Source organism: Arachis stenosperma, chromosome 1 (assembly GCF_014773155.1).
Source record: "Arachis stenosperma cultivar V10309 chromosome 1, arast.V10309.gnm1.PFL2, whole genome shotgun sequence".
Taxonomy (NCBI): Eukaryota; Viridiplantae; Streptophyta; class Magnoliopsida; order Fabales; family Fabaceae; genus Arachis; species Arachis stenosperma.
In genome coordinates, this window is record NC_080377.1 from 115451555 (window position 1) to 115464087 (window position 12533).

At 36.6% G+C, this 12533-nt stretch overlaps 1 protein-coding gene across 1 annotated transcript; it reads left to right on the forward strand.

Moving 5' to 3' along the window:
- The first annotated feature begins 2719 nt into the window (after positions 1-2719).
- Positions 2720-3493, forward strand: LOC130983825 (uncharacterized). The gene has a single exon (XM_057907557.1). It carries the CDS (start codon positions 2720-2722, stop codon positions 3491-3493), a length of 774 nt encoding a protein of 257 aa, XP_057763540.1.
- Positions 3494-12533: the final 9040 nt, after the last annotated feature.

Genomic DNA, 12533 nt, shown 5'->3' on the forward strand with positions numbered 1-12533 from the left:
TCTGTCGATCATATGATCCAGGCTAAGCTTAGAAAATAAAATGATTTATAACTCAGTTAAAAGATAAGTGAATAATGATGGTGAGCCCCCAAGCTTAGTCGGGTTATTATGTCGGCACTTATTCAAAAATTAATTGAGTGATAAGAGTCATTCAATCAAGATAGTTAAGAACAATTTTAGCATTTGATTGTATTTGAACTGAAAAGTTCAAAAATAGATATCTATTTGACGGAATCGATTGTATGATTTGAGAATATAATGGTTGATTGTCTTGGGAATTTTTTCAGCACATAACAGCTTATTGATGAATTTCTCGTTCAAAGCAATTAGTTTTTGAATATTTACAATTTATATTGAAAGTCTGACATGAATAAGATAAATTGAAAAAATGAATATGTACAAAGTCGCAACATATATTAAATAATATATATTGTAAACGTAAAAAAGTTAAAAGTAAAAAAATATACCTTAAAAGTTGATACTTATAGAGAAGAAGACGACATATATGAATGTCATATATGTCAAATGTGAATATCTGAATTTTGTTTTGTAGGACATGCTTTAATTTGATAATAAAGCAATAAGATAACAGTTATTGAATTATACATTTAGTATAACGCTTCTAGCAGTTACAGTATGACGAAGGATATTCCTCGTGCAATAATAGTAAACTTTGAATGTTTGCATGTATTTTTGTTTAACTCTTTGTATTAAACAAATAGTAACATAAAAGTTAATAGCATAAAGTGAATAGTATAAGAGTTATATACAATTGATATACAATTAATTTTTTATGGAATCCAATTTTAAGATTTGAACTCATCATTACCGCCATTTAATTGTATAAATAAAATCATTAAACGATAAGAATATAATACATAATGAAATAAAAATGCAATTAACATGGTTGTTATATGTCATTATTGTATAAAACATATATTGAGGTTTGAATATAACTAATAAATCAGTAAATATTAGTTACACAAAATATAAATGCAAAAGTATGTTGAATAAAATATTTAATTTTACTTGTGTAAACAGAGAACTTTGAAAAAGTAAGCAAAATTGATAAGTGAGTTTGTACTCGAATTGATTGAAAACCGAATTTGTTCTCGGATTGATTGAAAGCCGAGTTTGTTTTCGAATTAGTTCATTGATCGATGATAAGATGTGAAATATTGTGATACATAAAAATGAAGCAATTTGAATGTATAAAGTGCATACTTTATAGAAAGTTATCATAGATTAAAATTTGATAAGAGGTATTAAATAAAATTTTAAACAAGATTGGTTCAAAAATTTGAATGTAATTCAAGTTTTATGAACCTGAGGGGAGTAGAAATTATTTTACTCACTCCCCACAGACGGCACCAATTGTTCTTGCTGAGTTTGGCCGGTGTATAGTTCGTCCGTCGACGAATGTCTTCAACTTTCTCGTCGGGATGAGTTATACGTCGGCACGGAGAGAACAAGCGGGTGAGTACCTGCAAAAGACACTATGACACTAAAATCAGTAAGTGTTTAAGAGGTATAAGAATAATTCTATGAATATAGAATCTAAGACATGAAATAGAAGTTATCATGTGTTGTGTGTTATAATAATTCTATGAATATAGAATGTATATAGAATATATCTAGAATCTCCAGTGTATATAAAAATTGGTGCCTTTTATAGGTATATAGTTGATGAATAGAGTTGATGGTATGATCATTGATCATTAAGTTAGAATAATAGTCATTAAGTCGGTAATAAAGATGTTAGTTATAGAATGAATGATAATTAAGGCCGAGTTATAACTTATAATGCACAATAAAGATCGAGTTATAAGGTGAGGGATCAAGAGTAAATATAAGCAACCCTTTTAAACATAATCATCATCCATATGATGCAAAATTTTAAGCAACCCTGCATTTTTTGTTTACTCTACTCAATATATATAAGCCAAACTACAAATATAAAGGTATTCATAGTGTAAAAATTTTTCCCTTTTTATCTTTGGCAACATTGCAATAAATAATTGTAAATAAGTTCTTGAATAAGCTTTATTAATGTCAGAAATTCATTCATACAAGGGGTGATAAAATGATAGAAAGACATATTTATCTTGTTCTAACTTATATTCTAATAGCTGAATATTAGCCAATTAATAAAAACAACGTTGAATTGGAAAAAATATTACACAAAAACAAGAATGAGCTAGTGTGATAGGTACCAAAACATTGGTGCACCCGAAAAAATAGTCTTTTTACGATAAACGTAAATTGGATATGACTTACTTTACGATGTATAGCTTTTTCTTTGTAAATTTTCTTGGACTTAGTTATTGGTGTAGTGTAATTTTATTCGGGGGTAAAATCAAACTGAAATTTGTTCGCTCTGAAAAGCAACCACCGTTTTTGCTGATTTTGAACCACTGCTATGAGGGGCAGTTTTGTCCAAGGAGGACACTCTCGCTCACATGAACCTCCCAGAGTTCTTGGAGAAGATAATGCGAGAGCAACCAGAAAAGTGAGGAATGTAGGTGAAGACCAATGCTTTTCGGGAGAGTCTCTTCTCAAAGCAAGGGAGGAAGAATGGATGGTTGAAGAAGGGATAGGAGGACAAGCTGGAGGTGAAGCTAGAAGGTCCTTTAGTGAGAGGGTAAAAGGAGGTAGAACTCCAGTAACAACGAAAACAAACGGTGGAGTTGGAAACCTGACAAGAAATTAGGAGGATATGATGGAGGAGAATGGAAGAGATAAAAGAGAAGAATCACAACCACAAAACAGGAATATTCCAGAGATAAGAGTGGAGAAGGTTAATGGGATCTTTAACTTTGTTTTGAATGAAGTGGCCATGAAGAACCTCAGACATCCATGGTGGGATACTCTTATTGTGAAGTTGATGGGCAGAAAAATATCATTACCAATCCTCACCTGTAGGTCAGAGAGTATGTGGGGGAAGCATGGAAGTATTGAGGTGATCGACATTGGCAATGAGTTCTTCATTGTAAAGTTCTTCTCACAAGAGGACCTTGACTATGCACTGACAGAGGGACTGTGGAGGATCTTTGACCATTATTTATCAATCAAATTTTGGAAGCCGAATTTCAATCCAATAAAGGCAACAATTGATACAATGGCAGCATGGGTGAGGTTACCAGGTCTAGCCATTGAGTACTATGACAAAGAGATGCTAGAGAGGATAGGTAGTATTATGGGAAGAACTCTCAAGGTAGATTCCAACACAGCCGAAAAGTGCAGAGGTAAATTTGCTAGGCTGTGTGTGGAGCTCGACTTGACAACACCACTTATATCTCAATATTCCATCAATGGTGTGAGGTATTTGGTGGAATATGAGGGGTTGTATGATATATGCTTTACTTGCGGTATGGTAGGCCATGAAAAAGCAAAATATCCAATGAATGTAGTGGCCGGAGAGGAGCAGAATAAGTCGACGGCAACAGGAAAAGAAGATAGTCAAGGAAGAGAGGTTGAGGATGTAGAACAGTAGAGGAGAGCCCAGAAAGGTAAAGAAGTAATTACAAAAATGAGGGGGGGCACTCTGGGAACTGATATTTTACAGGAGCAATTTAGACCATGGATGGTTGTGAATCGCCATCCACGTGGCAGGAGGACAAAGATAGGGGACGCTGCAGGGGGTAATGGGACGAAAGGAATAAATGATGGTGGAGAAAAGCAAAATAGCAGGAATGTAAGTGGTAAGAGGTTCGCAGTGTTGTCTGCAGAGGAGACAAATGAGGAGGCATCCAATCATTTGGCAATTAAGGATATTCCACCAGAAAAGGCAAACCAGAAGATTCAAGAGCCTAGTATTGTTTCTACAACCACTAATACACACAAGGCACCCAACATGAGCTCATCAATTAACATTTCAGACCAAGCAATTGTTTTAGCCGAACTAAAAAGAAACCAAACAGAAAAATTCAAAAGCCTAAAAAATCCTACCAACATAAAGACCCCAACACAAGCCAACCCAACAAAGAACACCACAGAAACCCAAAAAGAACTCATAAGAAAAACACCCAGCAAACCAAACCCAGCCCATAATTCTGCTACACAATCTATCACCTTAGGCGATCCAAACAATATGGATACATCACAAAAGCTTTTATCCCAAAGCCCAGATACTCAAATTGAAAATACACAAGATATTGGGGATGACATGGTCATTCCTGAGACAATTGTTATGGAGGAGGATCAACACAACTTCATGGACCCAGAACCACCAGACCCACACTTTATAGCATCAGAGATAATGGTGGAAGCAACTCTTAAGTTTGAAGAAGAGGAACGGGAAAAAAAATCGACAGAAGTGGAAATAGCTATGACCATGCAGGAAATGTATAAGAGTGACATACCAGTTGAAAACAACTCAATGAACACATATAATGGTGAAGATATGTGTGACGTTAGGATTTTTGCTAGTAAAGAATTTTATAAAAATATAGTCGCGTTGTAAGTATAGATTCCAAACCAACAGAAAATCCCTTCGTACAAACGTTTTGGTTGTCACAAGTAACAAACGCCTAAATAAATTGATAACCGAAGTATTTAAACCTCGGGTCGTCTTCTCAAAGAATTGCAGGGAGGTGTTCTTATTATTAGTTATGAGTCTTGTAAATTGGGGGTTTTGAAAGTAAGGAAGAAGTATGTTAAATGACAAGTAAAATAAATAAATAACTATAAAATTAACTCTTGGCAAGATATGAGAAATTAGAAGTCCTATCCTAGTTACCCTTATCAATTGTGATGAGAATTGGATTTTTCTCCCACTTTGTTAACCTCTAACTATGAAGGTAAGTTAAGTGATGAATTAATTTTGATTCCTCAGGTCCTAGTCTTTCCTTGGGAAAGGCTAGAGTTATTGGAACTCGAATTAATTCTTGAAGAATTCCAATTTTCAGTCAACAATGAGTTTGACAACTCAAGAGTTACCAATTAGTCAACCAAAGCCAAGAATGTAAAAAGCTAAATTAAAATCATATATCTGAAAACATCTCAATAATGTGTATTAAATAAGAAATTCAATCCTAACATGAAAAGTTTATAAGCCAATTGGGTAACACATGTAATACAAGCATTAAAGTATCTGAAAATAAAAGAGAAATATAAAGTAAAAGGAACATTGAACCTGATGAAGAGTTGAAATCCTAAATCCTTTAAGAGGAATCCTAATCCTAAATCCTAAGAGAGAGGAGAGAACCTCTCTCTCTAAAAACTACATCTAAAAACCTAAAATTGAATTATGATCTGATATGAATTGATGTCCTAAGTCTCTGCATGTTCCCGGACTTTAATCTGTGTTTCTGGGCTGAAAACTAGGTTGAAATGCGGCCCGGAATCTGTGCCAGCAACTTCTGTAATTCTGCAGATCGCGCTCGTCACGCGTCCGCATTGTCCACGCGTTCGCGTCACTCAGCATTTCTCGTACCACGCGTGCACGTCGTCCACGCTTTCGCGTCGTTCGTGCAGCTTCCAATCCGCGAGGTCGCGTCAGGCACGCGAGCGCGTCACGGTAATTCCTTCTATTTCGCGCGGTCGCGGCAGCCATGCGACCGCATGACTTCTCGCTGGTCATCTCCTCAATTCCTTGTGTTCCTTCCATTTTTGCATGCTTCCTCTTCATTCCTTACGCCATTCCTGCCCTATGAAGCCTGAAATACTTAACATACAGATCACGACATCGAATGGTACGAAGGAAGATAAAAATATACAACAAAAAGGTCCTTGGGAAGCAAGTTATTAATCATAGGATATTTTTAAGAAGGAATTGTAAATACATGCAAATCATATGAATAAGTGGGTGAAAAGCTTGATAAAACCACTCAATAAAACACAATATAAACCATAAAATAGTGGTTTATCAACCTCCCCACACTTAAACATTAGCATGTCCTCATGCTAAACTTAAGGAGACTAAATAAATGAGTAGGAAAAGGCAAGACTCATGCAATGCAACCTATGAATGTGAATGCAACTACATGCAAAATGTTTCTACCTACTTGGTTAAAAGTGAATAAGTTCTTCAAGACAAATATGAATCAAATTCTACTAATTCAAATTATACAATAAAAATCAAGTAAACTTGTAAGAAGATAGCTAATGAAAGCAGGGAACATAGAATCAAGCATTGAACCCTTACCGGTAGTGTATATCACTCTAGTCTCTCAGGTGTATAGGGTTATTCACTCTACTCTTCTCTAATCATGCTTTCTAAACTTTGTTCTTCATCTAACCAATCAACAAATATTTAATGTACTAATGCAAACATCATGAGGTCAGGTTGTAATGAGGCCAAGGCAAGGGTGAGGGTATATGTATGGCTAAGTGAGCTATAAATTGAATCTTTGAATAACTTGAGCTATCACCTAACATACATACATTATATATAACTTCTAAAATCATGCCTAGCTACCCATAATTCCCACTTTTGTATCACATACTCATGTATCAACTTTTCTTTTAATTTGTGTCACATATGCATTGATCTTTTATTAACTTAACATTGGGGTAATTTTGTCCCCTTATTTATTTATTTATATTATATATATATATATATTTTCTTTTTTTTCTCTTTTTTTTGAGACATAAAAACTAAAATAACATATCAATGCATATGGAATTTTTAATTTTTTGTTTTACATGAGTAGATACCCAAATTTCCCAATATTCAGAATTAGAAACATGATACATTCCTTTATTAACCCATGTTCCCACAGTTTCCCCACACTTAGTTGATGCACAACCTCTATCTTAAGCTAACCAAAGATTCAATTGGGATATTTAATTTATTTTTCTGCTTAAGGCTAGTGATGTGGTTATAAAATAGAAGGGGATTAAAAGGTCAAAGTGGCTAACAAGTGTGACATAAAAGGGTAGGCTTTATTTGGGATAAGTGAGTTAATAATCAAATATGGCCTCAATCATATACAAGCATGTAAATACACTAAATAATGGACATATAGAATGGAACAAAGCAAAGATTGCAATCATAGAGAAGAAAACACACAAGAATAAAAATTTATGGTTAAATAATGTAACCATGTAAATAAGCTCAAATCTCATAGGTTGTGTGTTCTTTGGCTCAAAAACCATGTTCCAAATACAACTTCAGACAAATTTAACACATAGAAAATTTTAATTTTTTAATTTAAATTAGTGAAATATTATAAAATAAAGTCTTGAAAAGAAATTTATTACTTCAACCAAGTGGTGGTAAAATATGCACAAAATCTAACTATAATGTAATCAAACATGCAAATACAAGAACTAACTACAGAGAAGTTTAAACATTGGTGTTGAGTCAGAAAATAACTAACCCATGGATATCGGTATCGACCTCCCCACACTTAAAGATTGCACCGTCCTTGGTGCATGCTGAGATGTGCAGGTGGATGGGGTTGTAATTCAAATAGCTAGAACCGGGAGGAGGAAGATTTAAGTGATAATCAATGCCAAGGTAAGGGATAATGTCTTAAATACATGGTTGCGACTACATGCAATTAGGACATCAATGGAAATATAGCAAGGCATATTAAATCAATTAGATGCAAGATGTGTAAAAGCATGCAGGCAAAGGCATGAGAAGCATATGTCAAGCATCAATTGTTAAAATAAGCTAGATTAAAGAGCACTTGTATGATGACAATTGTGAATGATAATCTCAAATACAGGTGGATTACAAGTATTGTGAGTTAAAAGAGGAATGAAAGTAATAAATCCAAATATATGAGAGCCAAATTTAAAATATCAATTGTCAAACCAATCCTTATAATATCCACAAGCTCAGTTATAATAAAGTAAAATCCAAATAAAGCTCCAACACCAACATAAAAATGTATGAAAATAAAAAAAGAAAGAAAGAAGAAAGAAGAAAGAGGGAAGAATGAGGAAGGGAAAGAAAAAGATAAGATATTTTGGCAGATTAAGATAAGTTGTGCGCCGCTTGTGACGCGGACGCGTGAGTAACGTGTTCGCGCGGGTAGAACGTAAGTGAGGTGACAAGGGAGCGTCGTCACGCGGACGCGTGACATGGTTTGTGCTAGTGGCGCGAGGGCATCCTCGCGCTCGCACAACTCTCTGTTCAAAAATCATATTGCCACTTTTGAAGGTGACGCGGTCGCGTGGTTGACGCAATCGCGTGGATGGCTAAATTATGAAAACGGTGCGGACGCGTAAGGCACTCGTTCGCGCGGCGGGGCTTGTACGGCTAGCACAGGTTCAGCCCAGCTCCAGCGTAAATTTCGGCCATACACCTTTTTAACGTCGATTTACGGGGCCACGCAATCGCGTGGGTGACGCGGACGCGTGGGGAGGCTATTTCGTTAATGACGCGATTGCGTCATCCACACAGTCGCGTGGATTAATTTGAGCCAAAGGCTCGCATCCATCCACGCTCTCGCGTGACTCTCTGTAAAGTCTCTTTTCTTCCTAAGGCACAGGGGATGCGGACGCGTCGGTGACGCTGTCGCGTCGCGTGCCTTTTTCTTCTTCTTTTTTTTTATATATAATGTAGTATGTAGAATTCAATGTTTAATATGAATGCTATGCAAGTATGTATGATTCCAGGTTCAATCAAAACTCAAAAACAAACAAAACAGACTAGAATTAAAACTGAAAAGGGAGCGATCATACCATGGTGGGTTGTCTCCCACCTAGCACTTTTAGTTAAAGTTCTTAAGTTGGACATTTGGCGAGCTCCTTGTCATGGTGGCTTATGCTTGTACTGATCCAAGAATCCCCACCAATGTTTGTACTTTAAATAGCCTTCAGGAATCCCAGACTAGGCGCAGAAAGCTTTTAAGCAAGTTAAAGCAAGTGACAAGGCCCCACGAGTGTTGATTGTTGGAATGAATTCTGGGGTCCCAAACCTTGCTTTTGCACCCGTCTTTGTGTAGATCATCATGATTCCATCTGGGTGGCACGCGATTGAAATTCTCACTACAGCTTCCAAACAACTTCCAAGACCCATTCAATTGAGCTCTACACCAACCTTTGCATTTAAACTTAAAGCTTCCAACCATAATGAACCTTGCAGGACAATTCTTACCACTGACCATCTTCCTCTTACTCTTAATGCCACAAAGAGCTCTAAGTTGACCATTCGTCTCTATTAGCCCATATTCAAGTGGGGAAGTAAAGGATAAGGATATGAATTTTACCCACTTGAATGTTGTGTTGGACGGTAATGGTCTTGGGAGAGATATTTCTAATGAATTTGCAAGCTCAACTCCCTTGTGCTCTTCTCTGACAACTTCCACCTCTTTGTAAGCTACTTCAATTTCAACCTCTTTCTCTTGGTGGCTTTCTTCCAATTCAATCTCTTCTTCATTGCTCACCAAGGGCATGGGAGGTTGTGCTTCTTCTTTCTTAGTCTCCATCTCTTGATCAACCTCTTCCAAGTCTTCAACCATGACATGCCTTGGAGGTTGTACACCCTCCTCAACATTAATTTCAAGCATCTTGGAAGGAGGCTTTGTGCATGGACTTTCCAATGGAGGTTCAGCATCTCCTAAGTCTTCAACCACTTCTTCTTCTTCAATAATTCCGGCTTCCTCCACTTGTTCCAGCACAAATTCATGCTCCTTACTGTCCATCGGAGTTTCTTATGTCTCCTTCATGCTACGTTCTTCATTAGATTGTCCACATGAAGCCATGGGGGTTCCTTGAATGTCCGAACGTCAGGAAGCTAACTGATTTATCGCTTGATTCAATTGATGAAGGGTTGCGTGAAATTGATCCACTGTTTCCTGGAAATGATCCCTTGACTCTTGTTCCTCCTTGATGATTACCTTTCCATGACAACTCCCTTCAATTACTCCTTCATCTTCAAGGGTCTCTCCTACCTTCACTTTTAGTGCCTCCTCTAGCTCCTTATGAAGTATGGATTCGCGAAGATGATCCTCTCTCTCTTGTTCCATATCAATAGCATCATTGGGATCATCTTGCTCTTGGATTGATGGATGTGGGTGCTCTTCCATGGATGGTGGTGATGGGATGGATGGATCATTATATGGTTGAGATGGAAGTGCATTAGAGCTTGAGGGTTGAATATTGAAGGTATTTGGTGGTTCGATTTGGGCGGCGAGAGCTTGTATAGTAGAGTTTAGATCGGCAAATGCTTTCTCCATGGAGGTTTGGGGTGGATAGGAGGGTTCATTTGTTGGGAGAAAAGGTTCATAACACGGAGGTGGTTTATTGGCATATGATGGGGCTTGTTGGTAACTACAAGGGGTCTACCATATCTATCATCTTGGTATGCATTATAGAATGGTCTTCGTCCATGATATCTTGGAAGGTGTTGTCGCCTAAAGGGTTGATCAGATCCTCTTGGCTCTGTCCATCTTTGATTGCTTTGACCTTGATGCATATTCCTGTTATAGCTTCCTCTTTCTGCAACATAGTTATAACCAGACTCATAGCCAAAGGGGTGAGAGTTCATAGTAGTGAGAGAAAATAAAAATAAAAACTAACAAAAAGAACGTATTTTGAAAAAGATATAATTTTTGAAAAAGGATAAGATAAGATAAAAAAATTTTAAAATCTGAAAAAAAAAATTTGAAAAATATTTACAATAACCAATAATAAGGCACACGTTTGCAATTTCCCGGCAACGGCGCCATTTTGACGTTAGGATTTTTGCTAGTAAAGAATTTTATAAAAATATAGTCGCGTTGTAAGTATAGATTCCAAACCAACAGAAAATCCCTTCGTACAAATGTTTTGGTTGTCACAAGTAACAAACCCCTAAATAAATTGATAACCGAAGTATTTAAACCTTGGGTCGTCTTCTCAAGGAATTGCAGGGAGATGTTCTTATTATTAGTTATGAGTCTTGTAAATTGGGGGTTTTGAAAGTAAGGAAGAAGTATATTAAATGACAAGTAAAATAAATAAATAACTATAAAATAAACTCTTGGCAAGATATGAGAAATTAGAAGTCCTATCCTAGTTACCCTTATCAATTGTGATGAGAATTGGATTTTTCTCCCACTTTGTTAACCTCTAACTATGAAGGTAAGTTAAGTGATGAATTAATTTTGATTCCTTAGGTCCTAGTCTTTCCTTGGGAAAGGCTAGAGTTATTGGAACTCGAATTAATTCTTGAAGAATTCCAATTTTCAGTCAACAATGAGTTTGACAACTCAAGAGTTACCAATTAGTCAACCAAAGCCAAGAATGTAGAAAGCTAAATTAAAATCATATATCTAAAAACATCTCAATAATGTGTATTAAATAAGAAATTCAATCCTAACATGAAAAGTTTATAAGCCAATTGGGTAACACATGTAATACAAGCGTTAAAGTATTTGAAAATAAAAGAGAAATATAAAGTAAAAGGAATATTGAACCTGATGAAGAGTTGAAATCCTAAATCCTTTAAGAGGAATCCTAATCCTAAATCCTAAGAGAGAGGAGAGAACCTCTCTCTCTAAAAACTACATCTAAAAACCTAAAATTGAATTATGATCTGATATGAATTGATGTCCTGAGTCTCTGCATGTTCTCGGACTTTAATCTGTGTTTCTGGACCGAAAACTGGGTTGAAATGCGGCTCGGAATCTGTGCCAGCGACTTCTGTAATTCTGCAGATCGCGCTCGTCACGCGTCCACGTCGTCTACGCGTTCGCGTCACTCAGCATTTCTCGTACCACGCGTGCACGTCGTCCACGCTTTCGCGTCGTTCGTGCAGCTTCCAATCCGCGCGGTCGCGTCAGGCACGCGAGCGCGTCATGGTAATTCCTTCTATTTCGCGCAGTCACGTGAGCCATGCGATCGCGTGACTTCTCGCTGGTCATCTCCTCAATTCCTTGTGTTCCTTCCATTTTTACATGCTTCCTCTTCATTCCTTACGCCATTCCTGCCCTATGAAACTTGAAACACTTAACATACAGATCACGGCATCGAATGGTACGAAAGAAGATAAAAATATACAACAAAAAGGTCCTTAGGAAGCAAGTTATTAATCATAGGATATTTTTAGGAAGGAATTGTAAATGCATGCAAATCATATGAATAAGTGTGTGAAAAGCTTGATAAAACCACTCAATAAAACACAATATAAACCATAAAATAGTGGTTTATCAATGTGCCATGAGAGGGATAAGATGATGCTAGAACAGTAGTTGTTCGGGTGTGCTTCTCTACCTATCTTTTTCTATAATCGTTTTTCATGGAATTAAAGAGGAGCAGTGAGTAAGGCTTTCACTCACTCCCTTAAAGAATTTAGTAGGTTATATAAACCTGATTTCATAATACTTCAAGAAACTAGATGTAGTGGTGATAAAGCTTTGGAAGTTGTTAGGAGGATTGGGTTTGAATTTTTTTATATAGAAGAAGCTGTTGGCTTCAGTGGTGGTATCTGGATCCTTTGGAATAACCCGAATATAAATGTTAATGTTAGAGTTTCAAAAACCCAATTTGTGCACTTAGATATTACCAGCAGCAATGGGGAGACTTGGCTTCTTACCGCCATTTATGCTAGCCCCCATGAGAGTTTAAGGAAAGAGTTCAAAGAGGATGTAGTCTGC

Bases quoted from the DNA above. Each gene is read 5' to 3' on its own strand.
- LOC130983825 (XM_057907557.1), top strand. From the start codon at position 2,720: ATGGAGGAGAATGGAAGAGATAAAAGAGAAGAATCACAACCACAAAAC.